Source organism: Melanostigma gelatinosum, assembly GCF_949748355.1.
Source record: "Melanostigma gelatinosum genome assembly, chromosome: 15".
NCBI lineage: Eukaryota > Metazoa > Chordata > Actinopteri > Perciformes > Zoarcidae > Melanostigma > Melanostigma gelatinosum.
The window spans coordinates 15597911-15619262 of record NC_136648.1 but is presented as its reverse complement, the minus strand read 5'-3'; the positions used below and the strand labels follow the sequence as shown (position 1 = coordinate 15619262).

Sequence of the window (21352 nt, the reverse complement as noted above, 5' to 3'; positions counted from 1 at the left end):
ACAGAGCCAATAAGGCAAACAGCCTTATAAAAAGAGGGCAGTTATTGTAGCTATAGAAGACAGCAACGCACCTGTAAACGTCATACTGAAGGTGAGCGTAGTTCAAATACACGTACAGAAACTCGAATAGTGAAGGCATTCAGCAGGTGACAAGTAAACTGGCAACCATCAGGCATGTAGTGACTTGTCGTCAAATTGCCCCTTCGAGGAGTGATACGGCGCATGCATGCAGCCCCCTCTGCGGAGCGGAGGAGAGTGTTGGGTGTGCGCGTGGGGTCGAGGGCCCGCCCACAGTTCACCTGTGACACCTGGCTGGTGGAGATCCCGCTGTCCGGACGCGTAGAGCACATTCTTTCACTGAGAACCAGACCACGTTATGAAAGACCACATACAGCAGGCCTCCGCACACAGACGGATAGGACATCAAAACGACAGACGTTTCCAAAACTAAACCCACTCAAACCTGTAAAAATGTTATTCTGAAACGTCTAAAAATAACATTTAAATGAGACGGGATGAAACGGAGCAGGAACACGATACCTCGTATACGCTCTCTCACACACACACACACACACACTCTCTCCCTCTCTCTCTCACCCCCTCTCCCTCTCTCTCTCACCCCCTCTCCCTCTCTCGCCTCCTCCTCATACCACAGAGTGGCAGCGCTGGCATAGCATCGTTCAGAGTACCCTGAGCCGGGAACGAGCTGCGATAGCTGCCGCCAGTGCGCACCTCCTTACTCGGATCCCTCCCGGGCCGTCATAGCCGGTAGGCGTGCGGCGACAGAACCTTAGCTGCTCAGCGTCAGCGCAATACCGTGCTATTTGCTTGACACAAATGATTCCAGCTGTAAACGCGTAACCTAATGATTTGCATGTCTTGCTTGTCCCTGTCTAGGTGAACTAAAACAAACAACAACAGTGGAGACAGGATAACTGCACTTATCCTGGGCACAGCGTGAGGAGATTCAGTCGTTTGGGAAGAATAACAAAGCTACTGTCCTGTCCACATCGGCCCTACAGAAGGAGAGGGGAGAGACGGGACCTCTGCGCTGTGAAGAGTCGCTCCTGTGCCGTGCGGCAGTGCGCGGAGAGCAGCCACAGACTCGGCAGACGCACTCAAAGCGCAGGAGGGACACAGGAAGGTGGAGGATATTTTACGCACAGCAGCACTTGGGAGCCCCGTTTGACACGCGGCCACTTACTGGGAGTCTCCTGCTCCGTTCAGGACTCAACGCAGCCGCTTCGCCTCTCGGTCGGATTTGCACTTGACTAAAGTCCACATGATGTATTCCTTCATCGTAGCGGCTTTGGCAGTGTGCTCTCTAACGGCACCAGCCTATGGGGACAAAGGGACCAGCAAAGCTCGGAGTTGTTCGGATATCAGGCAGTTTTATAGCGGGAAAGGATTCCCTCTGGATGGTGTCCCTCAGTCCGAAATATCAGGTAAGCTCCTTCGAAATGCGTCTGCTGCGGTCATGGAGTGCGCACTATTTCTTTGGAGCAAATGGGATCTTTACCCCTGAGCCCAAACGCACTTTCAGGGTGATCTACCTGTCCAAATGTACAACATTTTCTTTAAATCGTGCCATAAAGTGTCGAGCACACTGCGAAGCCCTCATACAGCTGCTACAGTATGAACTCATTGCCACTGAGAAGCATAATCTCTCTGCAAGTCCCCCAAGGAATGTTAGTCTATTTTGGGGCCAAAGTCGCACCTGCAGTAACACCATTGTGTGTGTGTGTGTGTGTGTGTGTGTGTGTGTGTGTGTGTGTGTAAGTGTTGGTGTGTAGGTCTAACCTATCTTGTAGAAATGTTTGTGTGCATTTGGTTCACAAACAGCACACAATGCAGTTTGCACACATGACTGCCTCAAACTGTTACTTCGAAATATGTTTTCTTTCCCAGGAACTTAAAAGGATGTATTTTTACGTCTTGCTTTGTTGTGAGAGTGAGCAAACCCAGTTTCTATCTTTACACCTTTTAAAACCTGTAGTCACACGCATTTCCAGTCACACGGTAAAAGGAAGGGATCTCTAGCTCTCGGCTGTTTCTCGAGATGAAACACTTGCTTTGAAAATACATTAAGACAGTACAGACATGTCACACAGACACTCTGGCTTTCCCTGATCAGAAATGTCCATTTAAATTCCCCCACACTTGACATTTTTAGAAACACAGATGCAGGAGCAGCACCTCCCTTTCTGTCTTCTCGTTTTTCAGTCTCGCTCAAAACTAAGCTGCTCCCCTCCCTAATCGTTCCTCTTCTTTGAAACCTGTATGTTCTTTGTGTGCCTAATTCTTCCCAGTAGAATGCCTGACATTCACTTGACCATGTGCTGTAACCGCACAAATATGATGTTGCTCACTGTGTCATTCATGGTCTGATGTCAGCCGGTCACAAGCCAGATGATTACAGGTGTGCCTCCTCTGGAATTCAGTGCAACGCTTTCACACACATGAACATGCACACACACACACACACACACACACACACAGTTTCCTGCAATTTCAGGTTCTAGTTACGGCATCGTACATGCATGGACAAGACATGAGACCGTGGCCGTGCGTGCTTACACAACCGCTTTCCTGTGCACAGATTCAAAGGAAATAGGAATTAGATCTGAACTTGCATATTTTATTCAATTTATTGCCCCAAAACTGTCAAATGAATGAATGCGAAGAACCTTTTCTCCAAAAGTAAAGAACAGAAAGTACAACCTTAATATTTAAAGTGATCTGCATGTTTAACCAACATGAAATGAGTGTGGATGTGCGCAGTGGTTCTCCCTGTAACACAGCCACAGACCCTCCCAATCTGATAACAACAGACCATTTTTCCTCGAAAAAGCCCCTCCAGACTGCGTCAGCCACCTTCTCTATTTTGCCCAATTCATTCTCCACAGAGTGCTACACTACTGTGACAGTAGATAAACTCTTCTCCCCCGTGAAGACAGAGATGTTTGTCCATGAGCGCCGTCCGAATGGCTCTGAGACATACAAGGGTGACTTTCTGCAGTATTCACCGAATGGTCACTCACTTCTAAAGTAGGAACGGCTCTATTTTCTGAGCGCATATTGGCTCTCACACAGCACAGCATGGCTGCAGAAAGAGCATTGTGTCTTGACAGAAATAGCATATATAACGCTCCGCTTACACGTTCAGATTGTAGGTGTTTCTTCGTGACCATAGAGACGCCTTTAAGATGCATAAAGATGGAGCATTAAGCTCATGAGGAACATGATATCCGATGCAAGGACATCCAGTAGATCTTTCCCAGTGATCGCACTGATAGGATAGGAGAGATTATAAGATTAGAGGGTGGGGCGGTAATGTGATGAAACTGTTAGCTCATGTTATGACGCCATACATCATAAGGCAGTGAGGGCCAAGTCGTAACTGGACACTTCTAATTTAATTGATTGGCCAAACTGAATAAATCATTTGACAGAATTAACGCCAGCCCCGGCGCCTTCGAAATCCCCCTTTTCCTCCAAATGTCTGTAATCCATAATGCTTTACAGATAAAATCTGTCTTGTCATGACACCAGCTATTCCTCTTGCTTCAATCAATGATGTGGAGCTTACTTTAAGTCTGGGGCCAATGCATTCTCAATAAGAGAGAAAATAAGGGAGTGAGACAGACACTGAGTGCCAGGAAGTGATAGATAGAGAACAGAGGGCGAGAAAGAGAGACGCAGACGTGGATGATGTGAGACAGCAAGCCAGATCGAGGAAAGGGGAGATTTGGCGTTGACAATCTTACCTCCCTGTGTCCCCGTCTTCTTGGCTCCCAAGCGTAAATAAACGTTCATCCGCTCCAGCCTGCCATATTGAACGTCTTAGTGAAATATGAAAGCTTTCATTTATGCTTGATATTTGCAGAATGATGTTTCCCTTGTGAGACACCAGGGCTTGATCAACTTAATGTGGAGGCTGGGCCTGACTCCAGGTCACATGCTGAGAGACAACTGCATCGCAGCTGTAAGAATGATGTCCAGTCGCAGCTCTTTCGAATCCATTTCAATGCTACTGCACACTAAATGAGACACAAGGCCTCGGCACACGAAGTAGCGAATACACTCCTGCACAATATTAATAAAGCTCGTTTTTAGATGCACAAAACGCGTCTCATCAAACATGGAATCATATGCAGATAAAGTCTAAACAAGGTCTGCAAGTAATATGGCCTTTAAAGTTATGAGTTATTCCAGTTTGTTTTGTGAAGATGTACTTTTTACTTGTACACCGCTGCTCTTTACCTTTGAATGAGGCACTTTTATGAACGTGTGAGGTACACATCCCACATCACAGTCCCTGTTTGATTTTGCTCAGTCAACAGTGAAAGAAGATTCCTAGATATTGCTTTCACATTGATACGCCTCATGTAACACCACTCGGACAGTCCCCCTGTTGTTCAGCAATTCGCCGTCGAAAGCCAAGCACAAGCAAGCTATTGAGTTAAGGGTGAGCTGTTTGATATTGTGTTAAAGCCGTGTTTACTGGGCCGTGGGAACAGCCATCAGTTGAGCAGAAATGAAAAGTGATGGTTCGCATGTAATCAAAACGAATGTGATGATGCCGGTGTAACTCTGTCCAGTGAAGTTATTTTTGGAAACAAGCTTCTTTTTTTTTGTCGGTATTTATCCAAAATGGATATTTCCATTCTGTCTCCTCCACCTGTCTCCTCCCTGTCCCACCCCACCATTGCGGCCGCGATGACTCATCAGGGGATGACGCTCCTCATTCCTCTGTTTCTCTCTCTCTCATCGGCTCTTAAAGAGAGAGGCGCCAGGCGCTCTTTGAAAGCAGCTGGCAGCCAATAAGTGTGAGATGCTCCACGACATATACGCCTAAACAAAGACACAAGCTGCAGGAGACATCTGGAGGAAGGCTGGTAACACTCTGGTATATTGCACTGGCTTTTCCCATGCTGTATTTGTGTTGTTGTTGATTGCCGGTTGCTACAGGCAGACTGTTCAGTGCTCTGAAGTGTCGTCTCTAACCAGTGTTTGGCAAATGACACAGTGGGGTTGTTGCTCACCAGGCCTGCTAGGAACTGTTATTGACTAAAGACTGTCTTGTGGCTGGAAATATGGGCTGATCACTATGGTAGCCAACAGAGAAAAAAGTATGGGAATCTTTTAAACGCAGCAGCTTTTTTTTTTTTTACAAGTCATTAAATGTACAAAGTAGCGTTGTAGCTAAAACAGAGCATGAGTTTTCCCGCACTGGGTAGGAAATTCTCCCCGGGCCACTCTCTTACCTAATTGACTGTGGGTAATGATAAGATAATAGCTGCTTGTGTGCTTGCTGCCCCCTACACCACTTTCCAGCCAGAGGTTAAATGGAGATAGGAGTCCAATGCCAGAATAAAACTAAGCTGGCCGAGCCGGGGAGAGGCTGCAAAACCAACAAGAAAACAGTAAACATGTGGAGGAGATATCGCATTGGTATAAAAGCACCCAACTCTCAGAATCTGCATGAGCTGCAACCCAGACGACCCACCAGCTCGAGTGTTCATAGTCCAAAATGTAGACCATGTACAATGTTGTGTGTGTTTAAGCCCTTAATCTCTGTGGACATACTTATACAGTATCGCTGTGTCTTCCACCAGTTGCTGTTGGCTTAAGACCCTCCAGTCCCCCTGCGAGGCTGCTTGACCTGTGGTGGCCCCTCATTCTTGTCCCCTCAGCAAAGTACTCTCATGCCAGTTATGATTGTAAAATAATCTGTTCAGTGTTCTCAATTTATTCACGAACCTGTTCGTACTAACAATCACTGTTAACGGTGTCACCGAGCTAAATAGTTCGGTTCTTTGCCTGCGCAGTTCGATAATGAACCAACACGTCATAGCAGCAGGCATTGAGACTTAATTGGTGTCCCAGTTCAGTGAGGCATGTTGGGGGAAAAAGCAGAAACCCGACTGGCCTTGAACCTGTCATGTTCCAATTACATGGTCAGCTTAAAAACCCAGAGGCACCAGGACACCCTGCCTGGGTTGATTTTTTATGTAAAAGGAAGTCTCAGTAGTTCAGAAACCAAAAGATTTTTCAAACACTTCCAACACGGCATGAGCCTGAAGTGAATGCTGTTACATCAACGTACTGGATTCACCAGAACAAGATAAAATATACACATGACCTTTATAGATTTCTACTTTCACAAAACCCTTACAGTTGCAAAGGAGAAACATTTAAATTCATTTATTCTTTATTTGGATCCCTATTAGTTTCCACAGAGTGGTCGCTAGTCTTCCTGAGCTTCACACAGAAACTATATTCAAACAATTTAAACCAAAAAAAAGTGTCATTAAAAAAAAGAAAAGACAAAAGAAGCCAAGGAGAAAATATGATAAATGATACATTCAAATATGATGGCCTACAATGGAAACAAGAACAAAATTGTCACAAATACACAGCAATAAAATAATAATATTCGTAAAAACAAAAGAAAAAAAGATTCCAAAACAATAATAACTATCTGTGTGAGATTTATACAATTGTATTTATGAAATAAAATCTACTTTTGGTCTGTCTGATGTTGGTGCAGCGTTTTCCAAGCAGGAGAAGATGTATAAAGAACAGTTGATGCCACCAGATGACCATTGCTCACTTGATACATATTACACCTACAAGTATGACAAAACAACTGTGTACACTCGTTTTTTTTACAAAAGAAATTCAGTGTGCAATTCAAAATGACATCAATAGCAGAAGTCTAGACTTTAATGTAGCCTCCAGAGTTATGCATCTCACACACATCAGCACGGCGGGAACAATGGCAGACCAGTCTGGCTGCTCTGTTCTGTGCAATTTGAAGTTGTTGTTTTTTTTTGTCGATGTTTCTCAGCTGCACTTTACCAAATGACTCAGCAGCAGTACTCCACATGCGACAGAACAAGTCATCGAACAACGTCAGTCACAACAATTGACAATTTTCTTGACTGTGTGAAGGAAATGGGACGGTTACATTGAGCCTTATATCGTCCGCCCAAAAGTGATGCCGATTAAGACGACTACTTCATGTTCTGTGCTTTGACGGCTACGTATTTTTAACTCCACCTTTTCTCTTCTTCACGCTTCTTTGTGTTGCTCTATTTCCCCACATATAGCCCGTCACAGGGCGGAGCAGGGACTAGCGAAACCTGGCAGACCAGCCCAAGTCACAGTCAGCAGACCATGGGCCCTCTCTCTCCCCCCCCCCCCCTCTCTCTCGCCCTCTCTATGGTGAACATCAAACACACTGTGGTCTGTTTCATGCTCCCTGCAGCTCATTATGGCTTAATGCTTCAAGAGGCTTCTTACTGACTTCAGCATTTTAACAACTCGTTGGTAGGAAAACACATACACGCAAAGAGACACGAACGCTCACAAACACGCCCTCACACACACACACACACACAGATACTGTACGCACAAACAGGCGCAGACAGGAGCCCAGATGCAGGGATTCCCACACTGTAAACTGCAGCAGGGTCATGAGCCTGCACACTGTGTTACAGAAACAACTGTTGCTGTTGCTTTGATCTGTGTGTGGAGGACGGCCAACAGATGCGTGGGGCGTCATGCTGACGTTAACCTTCAGAATAGGCCTTGACGCTCTTATCTCCAAGGCGAATAATGAGTTCCATTCACGAGGCGGCAATATGGAATTCAGTGCGATCAATTCGGTGTCCACCATATGGAGAATAAGAACACCACATCAGCGGAGATATCAATGGGCTGTGGCGATAAGGCTGCTGTCCAGAACGGCTACAATGACGACAAGCTTAACACACACACACACACACACACTTCTGATGGTAATGTTTGGTCTGGCCCTTTATCTGTCTTGGGCTCTTTTTAAAAATATATATGTAACATTGCTGGCTTTATGTGTATAAGTGTGCTTTTGTCAGTGTGCGATTTAGAAATGTTGTTCATGCTTTTAGAGTGTTGCTGAATATGCATTCAATCATCCATGCAGCTGGTATGAATACACAAAATAATTACATTGACTCATGTTTGGACGGAAAGACGTAAGAGATGACAAACGTGTCACTTTTCCCCCCCACATTTCCTTTGACTTATTTAAAAAGAAAATAAATCGACTGCAATTTACCTCAGGGTCTTAAAGGGTAAGAAATTGAGGTCCAACAGAGATTGCTTTTTAGGATATAATGCACTACCGTGACAAGTGTCAGCTGCCTCTTCTCTGACCAGCATGCACTTCAGCTGCTGCCCCCCCCCCTCTTCTTCTCTCTTGCTGCGCTCCTCGTGTCTTTTGTTCCGTGTCACTTGTCTGATGTGAGAGTAGGCGTTCACACATACAGCCTTCCCTTGGCGAGCACACACACACACACACACACGTATGTGTATGTGTGTGTGTATGTGTGTGGTGGTGGTGGTGGGGGCTTAGAACTCCTCTTTTGTCTTCAGAGGAATTGGTTGTGTCAAAAGGAGAATTATTCCCTCATCACTGCAAGCGCCTTCACTGTCTCTCGTTGTGTGAGTGTGTGTGTGGGCCGCATGTCACCATAAGCAAATGAGAGAGTATTCATTTGTGTGTGTGAGTGTGTGTGTGTGTGTGTGTGTGTCACAGATGTGTGTGGACTCTGCATGACTTCTAAAGACATGGCAAGAATATTATTAAACCGCTTCCTCTCCATTCGCTGTGCGAAGTGCGTGCACGCGCATGATTGCTGGCGATTGTTTTTGTTTTGCCCTTTCGTCAGTTATGTAAATGCCGCCGTGTGCCATGGCAGAATGTCCCCTCCAGCTGTGCTTTCTGTGGACTAGGTGGGTATTTGAAGTGACAGGAAACTGGCTCTGGCTCTCGGTGTGGCGTCGCTTCGGCTCCAGCTACCTCTCCTCTTGCCCTCCTGCTGCTTGACAGACGGTGCGGACCCAAAGCAGGACGCCCATCATATTAAGCGAGGGCTCACGCAGTATGGACTGCACAGGGCGACACGCCCGACACCAACACGCACATGTGGACCCGAGCATTCGCTCCTGTGGCTATGGCACTATGGCAACACATTCAGCAGGCCCACGGGGGTTGGGTATCGATTTTTTTGATTCTAATACTGTGATACTATTAAAAGTTAATACGTGGGTGATAAGATGAACTGTTACAGCATCTCTAGCTATTATAAAAACAAAATCGCCTGTTACCATTTCCCAGAGCCTAAAGTGGTATCTTCTAAATGACTTGTTTGGTCCAACAGCCCGAAACCCAATTATGTTTGATTTACAATGATATCAAACAAAGAAACACAACTAATGTATGCTCAAAATTCAAGACAATCGACAAATATTCTGCATATTTGCGTGACAAAGGGATTTGGTGATGAATCGGTTGTTCTGGATTAATGTTCCTTCAATCGCCAAATTAAATATTTGGCAAATCTTGATTCTGTATTCACTCTATGTGCTCCTGCAGAGGAAGTTGTGAATTCATTTATTTTTCATGTGATATTTACTGCATGCTCACAGATGTTCTCTAATAGAAACAAAAAAAAAAGCTAGTTTGTTTCTGGTACTTGTCTGTGATTTTTATGACTCCATATTTTCGTGATCTAATTTTACCACACCTTTTATAGCCTTTAACATTAAAGCCATACGTTTCAAGAATCCAATTCTAAATTCTAAACCTTCATTAATTGGAGCTACAGACATGATGGCAACGCCGGGACTCCTCGGTCATCTGGGCTTTGGAAGAGACGTGTGAGAATAAGATGAATCACTTCTAAAAATGTTGCCTCCACAAGCCAAAGATCCTGTTCGATTTATTTAAACTCTTCCTGTCGGAATCCATTTTCTTACACCCACTTTAACAGTCCCCCAACTTCCTTTGCTCTGAGTTTGAATGTAATTACAGTGAAATCTGTGTGTTGTTTTGTTGGCAAAGTTTTCTTTCGTGCTCTGTGATACTGCATCTCTCCCTCTCCATCTGGTACATTTGGCTTAAACTGCAGAGAAAGAAAGAAGTCTTTGCTCCCCCTTAACATTCGTTCTTCGAGCAACCAGAATACCCAAAAGGGGTTGTGCACTGCAGCCTCTTTCTATCTCCCTCTCCCAGTTTGTGGTGAAGCGGCTTTCCTCAGTTCTCTCTGAGTCCACTCCAACTCTCGTCTCCTGTCGGATTATTCTGCTTTCCGAGCACATTTTTCTTTAATTAGATGGTGAGATCTGGTTTTTACGTGACATCATTTCTCGAGCGTTATTTGTGGCAGAGGAAAGCCCCGTGTACATCATGGTGGTTTGCTTATTTGGCTTGACCGCGCTGGACTATTTAGATCTGGAGGTGGAGTGACTGTCTGAAGATGGAGAGGCGAGAATGACCAGAGGCTTAAGGCCCAACGAGAAAAAGGGGGCACGTTAAAAAAAGCTCATAATTACAGGGGGAATATGTAATTACTGTCAATTGTCATCCTGTTAGCTGGTACAGGATTAGCTTGTTAATGATATTTTTCCACATTCCTCTCTCCACTCCCTTTAGCAGCCCCTTTCACTTATTCTAGTTCTAGTTCGTTTTTTAATGTTTGTGCGGTTTTGAGGGAAAGTTTCTGGAGACCATCTATAGATATATCACGTCTGTACGTCCTGTGCGTAGCCTCATGTCCTCCACTTACACCTGGCATCTGAACCAATTAACAGCAACGTGCTGTTTATTAAGCTGTCCGCCCGAAAAGATGGAAGAAGAGTGGAAAGGGAAGAGTCGGACAAGAAAACGTGTCAACTGATAAGATTTGGATTGAATCTCAACATTTCTTGATACATTGGCTCCACATTCTTTGTAGTAATTGACAGAGTTTCACATATAGCCTTTGCTTATGGAGTTTCCTTGTGTAAAAACACGAGCTTAAAACTCACAAAGCAATTTTCAATGTGAGTTCACATTCTATTGTTCAAGAGCTCCGAAGTCTTTTTTTTGCTACTGTACACATTTTACCTTTCCCCTCTCTCCTTCCTCCCAGGAGGAGACGGCACGCGGTGAGCTAATGAACTTGAAATGACAATGACATATTTTAGCCTGCGTTTCCTTCCGCTCAGCCGTAACGGGGCATTTCAGTCGGGCCCGCTCGTCATCGTTTCATTCGTCTCGTTATTTGCTTTCTCTCCGTTGCTCCCTCACTATTTTCATCTCTTCTTCCTCCCCTGCAGAGTCGTCTCACATAAATATTTGACATCTTCCAAATCAACTCAAGCTTAGCGCATGGCTGGCTGCCTTGTGCGTTTCCAAAGCGTATAATGTGTTTTTGTACCGTATGTGTGTGAGTGAGTGCGTGCACGTGCATTTGAATGCATGTACGTAAAGATGTTGTTGATGTGTGTGAGTGTGATGCACGACTCGGTTTCTGCGTGCCTATTTTGATAAGAGCTCACATGAGACTCGTTTTACATTATGTTTATGATTTGTTTGTTCAAGTGTTATTCCACCAGACAAGGCGACTAAAAACATGCAATTTAGAGCAACGACCTGCTGTTTTGGGCAAGACTACATGTAGTACACATTGTACGCACTGGATACATACAGTATACTGGGAGCTGCTGAGCAGGATGCCAATCACAGAGCGTATGCTAATATGCAATCTTAGTTAATTCATTCGTTTGATGCTAAGTGCCTCCGTCAAGGTGGGTTTGACAATAGCTGGTGAGGGAAAAATTAAAGGTTTTTTTGGGAACATTCTCCAAATGTTGACCGCTGAAACCCTCTGCTGACTGAACACAACGCAGAGTGCAGATCTGTAGTATGATGGTCGCCATAAGACAGCGCATGTCTTCACACCTTATACACATGCACAAGGTGATCCAGTAAGTGCAATGCATTTGAACTGGAAGCCCTGACTCCACAGTGTTAGATTAGAAGGATTGTTTTGGTCCTGACGGATGCCAGTGTGTTTGGACGTTACAGTATTCAACCAGTGTCTTTCATTTTAATGATTGTAACATTGAGCTTCGTAGGAGATGGTCCAGTGTCTCTCTTTCTTCTCTATTTTGGGCCGGGCTCTGGTTTAAACTAAAAGCATTCTCTTTAAATATGTCATTGCTTTCCTGCTGAGATCAGGTGAGAGACAGAATTGTTCAGTGGGGCTTAAAAACCAGTTGCAACTTTGGTGAGATGAAATCAATTTTGATCTCATCCAGGTATTTTTGTACCGTATGTCTTGTTTTTGCCTGCGTTAGCGTATCAACTAGTAACACACTTACACAATGTGATGAAATGGCTTCCTCGAGCTGTGCAGCAGCAGAAGTGGGGGCCCCTGTTTCACCACTCGCCTCCTGCGTTCTCCTTGCTCCCATACACCCTTCTTTCCCAGTAGCCTCGGCTCCAGCCCTGGGGGCCCCGGGCATCACTCAGTCAAATTGAATCACAAATTCTGCTGGGCAGAGGAGAGTGCGAGGCTCGGGATGAATGGCTCGGGTCTGTCATGTGGTCTCTGCTGATGAATGGTCCAGGGTTTAGAGGACAGGATGGACGGAACCAAGGAAAGAGGATCTGGTGCGTCTCTTCACAGAAGGATCTGTTAGTGCACGATATTCTCCCACTGCGAAAATATGTTTGTTTTATTTTGAAACTTGAGATGACGATTTTAAAAAGTAATGATCTCTAAAAAAGCTTCCAGGCCTCTCATTCTGTAGCTTTTATATACTTGATGATTTTGTCCATGTAGTAGAGGTAAGACAAGTAAAATACTGCATATTCTTCCTGTTGAAAGTTGGTAAAGGGGAACAAAAACCTACCGTCTTGGTTCTGGCAACTGTTCATCTCTGTGCAACGTGGCGGTGATGCACAGAGAAGCATCACCGCTTTGATGTTTCATATTGGGGTGTTTTGTCGAGAGAGTTTTCGCTCACTGGGATGAACTCTCCCTGCAACAGCCCCTCTCTTCTTAAATCTGCCATCCCTTTTTTTCAGCCTCTCAGTGTTTGAGATATGAGTTTGAGAGCTGAGACTTTGTTCCCTTTTCTCCAGTCTCATCCCATCCTCCTCTTTCCCCTCAAGCTCTCTCCTCCTCTCCCGAGCTTTCTTCACCTTCTTTCAGGCCTTGTGTGTCCCTTCACATCTCTCTTGGCTTCGTTCCCGTGATGAAGCACAGCTGTCGCGCTCATCGCAAAGCCCCTCTTGTTTTTTCTCTTCACATTGTTGTATAAATTGGCTGGCTGTCTTTCTCAGGCCCTGGCCCTGTTGATTTTGGGTGACGTCAGTAGCCGTTGTTTACGCCTCAGACACAGAGCCAATTCCACTGTCTCCTCTGACGGCTTCGACTCAAGTATGCACCATTGAGGCGTACTCATTAAATTAAAATCAATCACAAATTGCTTCTCCAAACATATCCCTCTCCTCAATTCCTTATAACTGACTTGATTATTATATCTCTATCTTTGACAGCCGAATGAGCTCACAATCATATTAATGGCAGTGTCGGATGAGGAGGAGCGGGGTGCGTGAGACTGGCACTTAGCTCGTCTGAATCGCTCTGTGAGGCAGAGGCAGGTCTGTGGCAGTGAGGTGATGGGAGCTTTAATCGTACACGCCATCGTCTGCTGAAGAGCTGAAGGGTGAGATGACCTCTGGAGCGGCACACTGTGGCAAACACACACACACTTAAAGTTGTTGGTGCGCTGTTTCCCATTCCATATACTTTGACCCCTCTCTAGCAGGATACAACCAATAACATTTCCAGAAAACATGTCAAAAAGATGAAAATGAGTCGTTTGTTGTCTGTCTTGCTGCTCTGTGAGACGGTTATGTGGTGACATTATGTTGCCAATATGGGTTGCATGAAAAAATATTTTTATGGTGTGGTTTCCAGTATATGGTGTGTATGTTTTTGAAGTATTCTGTAAGGGCTGAAATGAGAAGTCAAGGAATCAGTCAATGAAAAGAAAATGAACGAACATTTGTTGATCACAAACTAGCCGATTTGTCCAATTTATACATATTTAGTGCTGCAACTAATTAATACCCGAATATTTAATGATTTATTCATCTTTGATTCGTTTCTTGATTCATTTTTGAAATTATTAATAATTTTGTCTGTAAAGTTCCTGAAGATCAAATACAATTTCCCCAAACCCGAGGTTAGCTCCTCTAATTGCTTGTTTTGTTGACCAACAGCCCAAAAACCTAAAGATATTAACATTTAACTTTTTTTGTCTGTCGAAATGTTGCCAAATCATTTTCCAAATCAGCTATAGTTGTTCCAGCCCGATACTTTGTGGACCCTAGGACCCATCTTGTCATCTGCCCATGTCAGCAAGGGTCAAATTTGCTGATAAATATGGTTGAACATACTGTAGCTGTACAAACATATTGCACAGCAGTGCAAATAGAATTGCCTGCATTTTGGACGTCTGGCAAGTATAACACATTGATGAATATTACAGTCGTCACACTTTCTCTAAAGCACCATGAATGGGGAGTATAGCTTAATGGATGCTAAATGTATCTCAGACAACCCTCCAAGGACTTTGCTCCATTGTGCTAGGAAAGCACTTCAGCCCTTCAGATGAGATGCGTTCACTGTCAAGCTGACATACCCCCCCCCCCCCCTACACCATATTGTTACCTTTTCTGAAAGCACTTTGCTCAGTTTGCGTCCCTCAAACAGGCATGGAGTTATTCTGTGTGGCAGGCCTACCAGCTCTTTTGTAAATGTCATGCAGCAGTTGTTGGAAAAGGCGTCTTTAACTGGTCCCATCTCCCACATCGCCCATTTTGCAAATTGTAGCTCGGCCCCCTTCTCTCTTGGAAACACAGTGCCTAATGCACCATTACCCTGCTATAAATACTCTTCTCCATAGACCATGCTCACGCTCCCATTGTGATGTGATTATTATTTTATTTCAACTTACCGGGATGGGTGTCATGAGTGAAAGGGGAGTCTTGCTGTTTCAAATGATTTCAGACCGGCAGTTATGATTTTGTCCCTCGTGTCTGATTATTACCAGTGTGCAAAACAAATGGATAATGTGCCACTTTACAGTTTGTTTAGCATGTACAGCATCCCGGAGCAGTAACTGTCTTTGCGCCGTTGTGTTTCACTAATTTCCCCCAGAGCAGTTGTTTTTGTTCAATGCTCTGCTGTATACGACAGTCTTCTTTATGCGTTTGTGTGGTTAGATTGTCAGAGAAAGGACTGTGCCATTTTTAATGCTGAGAGCAAAAAAAGGAGTCAAACACTGGTTACAAATGTGTAAACTCAAATGGAGATCCTTGCCTTTCTCTATCTCTCTCATCTCGCTTAACAAATGACTCAGGGTTATTGGCTCTTTTTTCTAAAATAATGGAAGAGGTTATGGTTACAGACTCTATTCTCATCCCCCTGCATTCATATTTTGAGTGAAATTCATTTGCCAAAGAGACTAAATGCTGAATAATTTAATTCGATAATAAAAAAGACGTTACACTGGTCATAAGCCTGATTCCCTCTCTAATGTCTATTTTACATTGCTGTGAAATCATCTCCTTTAAACATCTGTATTTATTTAACTTTCTCGCAAAAAAAAATATTTTACAAGACTGCATTTGGACACATCATAACGTTATGATTTATTCTGCCCCAATACTCATTTTATACTGAATGGAGCTTCATAATGTAACTCCGTTAACAGCTGTAAGCTCCATTTTTTTTAGCCTCGCAGGACTGTGCTTCCCTCCGGCTGCTAACAGCTAACGCTAACGAGCTCTCCTCCTGGTAAATTTCTTTGTTGTTCAAAATGTAGCACTATCAGGGAAAACGGTGCACATGAGTGTTTAACCAGTGTAATACTTGCACATGTGCAGTGCATTGAATGAGCTGATAAATGATATGACACCGTGATGTCGGATATTTGCACCGACTCTGGTATCAGTATCAGAAAGTATTACTCCACACATACATTTTGGACATGGGAAAGCTAGTTGATCAAATTTAAAAATGTTTTTCAATTTATAATTAATTTATTTAATTTTTCATGTGGCACTTTCATTCTGCCTTCTTTGGCTTCTGCAGTCAGATCATTAAATATTTTCCTCCCAGTGAGCTTCAATGAAAGTGAATGATGTTTTCCGGATGATGAAATAATTGTAATGCTTTTTTTTGTTTGTTGGTCCAATACAAGTCCTCATACTGTTTGCTCTCTATCATTTCAGTAGCAGTAAATAGATTTGCACAATTAGTTAGCGACATCAAGACTACATTTATTGCAAACCCAGCACGGGGTCAGAAGTCTGGTGTTCAAATTCTGTTGATTCTAGTCAGGTAGTAGAGTACCCTCATCAAGATCTCCTCTTTCTGGGTAGCTGAGTTGGCAAACAACAGATAAACAGAGCAAGAAAAAAAAAAAAGAAAGCCAAGGGAACTGCAGCTCTGCTCTAGCCATTGACTGTTTACTCACAGATTAGATCCCTAGCTCCCCTAATTGAGTTCCCTTGGATTGGCACACTCATAGCCTGTCCACAAACACAACTCTGGTCTCCCAGCATCCCCTTTAATTCCTGGCATCCGAACCTGTGAGCTTTTCAGGATTTTTCCAGGTTGGGAAAGTGGAAATGGACGAATGCAATTCGAGGCCGTGAGTTGTGCTTCTGTGTGTGTGCTTGTGAGGAGACGCTTCCGAGGCTCGTCTGTCTTCTTGTCAGAATTATATTGTCTCTGCTTTGTTTAGCAAACAGACTCTGTCGCAGTTTAGGACTTTTTTATTGCACCTCTAGGTGTTTCTGCGGTCTGTATGTAACTGTGTGTGTGTGTGTGTGTGTGTGTGTGGAAACAACATGGAGCAGATACCTGCTTTTACGAGCAGGTCTGTTAACCAGCCTGTTACACTTGGTCGTGCTCTGCAGCAGTGTTTGGTGAAACAGACATCGGCCCCGGCAGTTAACTGCATGGCGACTACCCCTGCAGTTATTCTTGTATTCCGTAAGGGGAACCTGTCGCGCTGTCTGGAGACAACCGCCTTAACAAGACTCCATCAGCTTCATGTTTCTTTCTCTGAAGTACAAGGGCCTTCTCTTTCTTTTCTTTCTTTCCTATGCTGAGATTTTCGGTATAGAGACCACTGGCTTTAAGTTCTTGCTGCCTCTACCTTTTTTTTCTTCTTTTCCCCCTGTATCTAGCCTAAAGCAGGCTTTGATGTTCAGCATCTTTACTCTCTGAAATAAGGCTGTTCTGCTGCAAAAGGAACACCCCATCTCTTTTTTGTTTTGTTTTTAAACACTGCAGGGGAAAATACGCTGGATTTTTCATTTTCTCTTTTTTTTGCTTGTGGCTTGAATCTCAACCAAGGATACAGGTAGGTAATTAGGAGAAAAGGTTTTTTCCAAGATCACTTTATTATATTTTCACCTCTAGTGACAGGGGAGTAATAGCAATACATTTGTACATGAAGGTTTATATTAGGAGTTAAAAGTTAATGTAGGCATGTACCGTTCCCTTTGGTTGCATTTAAATCACAAAAGACGGATATTTTACTGTCAAAGCTTGTTTCCACCCTCAAATTGGAACTCAAGCTTGTATATCTGCTGTCATCATACAGTAGCATCCCAGACTTGCTTTGATTACTGTAACTATTTGTCCATAATCAACATTTTACCATATATGGTCTTCATTCATCAATCAAAACAAAATCAAACATTTAAACAGATTATTGTTCAGAAGTTGTGAAAACAGGTTACTATTTTTGGGTCGTTTCAGAGAATGGAGCCATTCCTCTCTAGTCAGGACATGTAGCTCAGAAGCTTACTGTACACAAAGCCTCAGACACATGCATAAACACACACACACACACCTGTTGTATATCTGCTCAAAGGTGTGCATGCCACGGATGAAAGGGGACTTCTATCTATTTGTGCAAAAATATCTGCTCGTTTTTTATGTTGGCTTTTTTTTTCACTTGTAATTTTATGGGTTGAATCTCCATGAAGATCAAATGGGACATGATCTGACACGGCTCAGTGGCAGCTGACAGATTTGAAGGTAATTAAAAGTGCTCTTTTGCCCGATGACTGATGCCAGGGCTGGTGGTGTGACGGGTGTTGTGTGGGAGGGGGGGGGGGGGGCACGGGCTGGCCCGGCCCACACAATGGTGGGCTTTGTAGGTGGCGGTGATGTAGGGAAAGGCTACATGATGTCAGGCAAGTGCTGGTTTGAGTCCCATGTATTCAGGTCCTCCGCAGAGCATTTAACACCTTCGCACAGCTGGATGAGGAGGAGTGGGAAAAGAGCAGCTGGTGGAAATCTATCCTGCAGGAGGAGCTGCACAACAATCGACTGCATTCCTTGTGAATAATATGGCGGAGGAGCATTTGGAGAGTACGATGTATTTTCGTTCAAAGAGGGTCAGAGGTATTCATATACTTTGCAGCTGCATTAAAGTTTTAAGTCGTGACACTGGACTCGTACACAATGCAGCTGCCAGAGTTAGAACCAAAACAAGTAAAAGAGAGCACATTGCTCCAGTTTTAGCATCTTTGCAAATTCTCTTCGTGCAGATTTTAAAAAAGTTAAAAAACACTGAATATTTAAGCATCTCCATACTTAGTTTAATATTCTTACTTCTATTCAACAGCATCAAATTATGTTTTTCTGAGAGTTATATGCTGAATAAAGCTACCACCAGAAGTCAGTCAGACTGGAAACTATAGGGGCAACAGAAATCCTGGCTCAGACTATAATGGGCTCTTTCCTTGCTAGCCACAGTAACTTCCTGGAGGCTTGTCATCCCCTGTGAGCTCTTTTATTTTTACTTAGTTTATTGTGCAGAGTAAATAAATATAATACAAATAGAACGTGTTCAACAGTGAGCAATAGAGTGGGTAGTGTGGGCAGACACAGGCCAGCTGTTTCTCCCTGTGTCCTGCCTTTGCAAGATGCTAAGCTAATTGGCAGCTGTCAGCAGCGTTATATTTTCCGTAAAGACATGAGAGCGATATCAATGTTCTCATCTAAGTCTCAGCGAGAAAGCGAATAAGCATATTTCCCAAAATATGTTGAACGATCCCTTTAAATGAGAAACAGAAAAACAAGTTGTTTTGAAGAGGCAATCTGTTGAAGTATGGACCAAATCATCTGTATATTAAAAGTAATTATTGTGGTTATGGAGACGGTAACAAAGAAGAAAATGATGCCAGTCTTGTGTCTTGGAATATGTATGTGTAGAATGAACAGATTTAGAATCCAACCGATAAGTGTCCACGACCGATTAAGTGAATAAAAGTCTCACATTACAGAGCAGAAGCCAGATCATGAGCTCCCGTCTGCTCGTAGCATTAGCCTGGTGGTTGTGCAGTGGTGCTGCTGACTCCAAGTCGTCCTGTGCCTGTTCTTGACTGGCGTCTGGACAGCAGATAAGACCCAGCGTCTCACAGGAGTACGGTAGTATAGATAACCACAGAGAGCTCTTCAGTCCTTCTCTCTGTGTCATTGTCTATCCCTCTCTCTCTCTCTCTTTCTTTCTCCCTGCGCCCACACTCTGTGTGTAAATTCTCAAATTTCTTTTTCGACTCTCAGCTTCTCCGCCCTCCCTGTTTGGAGGGATAACCATCTACCCTTTCAGCAAAAGCCAGTGCCCTATCTGTCTCCCTGTGGCCTCCCTCTCAGCTCTCTTTCTCCCTCCTTCTCTTTTGCCTTCATCTCGCTGTGGGAGGATAACCATCTAGCCTTTCAGCACAGGCCAGCTCTTTCTAATGACTGTTTCCAGCGAGGGAGGACAGTGGAGAAGCTTTGTCCAACTCACTCTGGTGCATTTCAGCAGCTCGTGGAGGGGGGGGGGGGTCTATTCCCTTTTTTTAAATATTTGGACAGCACCTCAGAGAAAGACATTTTAATTTAATGTGTTGGCAAAATGAGATGATAAGATCCCTGCCTCTTTAAATTTGACCCATGCTTGTTGAAGTTATATGTCAGCTCACCTAACACAAGTGCTTACATGGCTGACTATGTTTGCTAATTTGATAGTTATGTGGCAGCTTTTTAAAGTGCAGCGGGTTGAGTTCAACAATCATCCGCTACAATTAAAAATGATTTAACCTTTGACTTCAAGCTAAAATCTAAATGTCAAGGGTCCTATCAAAATGGATAATAAGCAGCACAACTGCTGGTGCATCGGAGCCATCAGCACACCGTTATTTCCTTTTTTCTTTTTTTTGTTGTGTACCAAATGCTGAATCACTGTGTTTCTCATCAGAACAAACTGATGTAGACTGAACACAGTTTCTCAGATGTAACACTGCAGGTGGAAAAGTGTTGATGACTGATAACAAGGAGGAGTCAAATTTGGAAAGAAGAGAAAGTTGGAAATCTTGACAAAAAAGAAACTCCCCCCCCCCCCAAAAAAAGGGGTTGTTTGAAAAAAATGTGATGTTCGTAAAACTGATGAAAAACGTACATAACGTGGGAATAAAAGAAAGTGAGAGGAGCAAGACGGAGTTTCCAGCTCCATGTTTAAAGCATCGCTAGGCAGAGAACCAAGAAACTTTGGCAAGCGACGGGAAAACATCTGAAACCTTCATGTCAACAGGCACATGCGCTCTGAGAGGAAAACATTAATAGAGTGAATGGCAGTGCGAGTGAGTGGAGGAATGTGAGAACGACAGAGACGGAGAGGATAATACGAGTAAAGGCAAGGAGCAAAGAACTGCCGCACTTCCGAGTTCAGCAGGGCACACTTGACAAGCGATGAGGATGTATGTATGTTGAGGTTTACCTACAGAATGAAAAGCCCTCTGTCAGGCCTGGACTGAAAGGCATATTAGACAGAGGCATAGTGAGTGAAAGACACAAACATTCCTCTACACATCTTGAGCAGCTACCTGTCAGAGCGCTGTAATAAAGCTGCTCCCACATGGGCAATATGCCAAGATTTTAAATTGTAAAGGCCTAAAGGGCGGCCTGTGAAAGTCTTGATACCAGAGTGGCAGTGAGTCTTTTGTGAAGGGAAATCATTTTATATTATAGCCAAATAACGGTAATATATCTGTTACACATCTCTGATTTTCAGGTTCCAGCAATATTTCCCAGACTATATGTAAATCATAAATCATACAGTCTGGAGTGTAGTGCGTATCTTTTTCTCTGCCTCTGACTGTTACAGTCCAGTCTGACCTTTTCGCATCAGAGTTGTACATCAGTTCCAAGCTCTTCCGGATGTAATTTCCCCTGCAGCTATGGCAGAGGAGTAATTTGCTGTGGTTCTAGCTGATCTATCTGTGAAGAATGCTTGGACGGTGCAGCACGAAAACATAAATCCTCAAACTGCACATAATCTTTCCACTGTCCCTGACAGCGGAGAGAGAACAAATGATTTTTTTTCACATCATCAAGCTTGTTCCAGAGCCTGAGGGGCCATTGTGTGACCAGTCAGCCTGGCACTGTCACGCTAACAA

General features: G+C 43.9%; 1 protein-coding gene across 1 annotated transcript in view; it reads left to right on the top strand.

The window, feature by feature from the left end:
- The first annotated feature begins 657 nt into the window (after positions 1-657).
- gpc1b (glypican 1b) overlaps positions 658-21352 on the top strand; it is a 59924-nt gene continuing 39229 nt past the window's right edge. The window contains exons 1-2 of the mRNA XM_079284876.1: positions 658-768; positions 898-1445. Coding sequence (XP_079141002.1) covers positions 1283-1445 — 163 coding nt within the window. The 5' untranslated portion in view covers positions 658-768; positions 898-1282. The remainder of the gene's footprint in view (positions 769-897; positions 1446-21352) is intronic.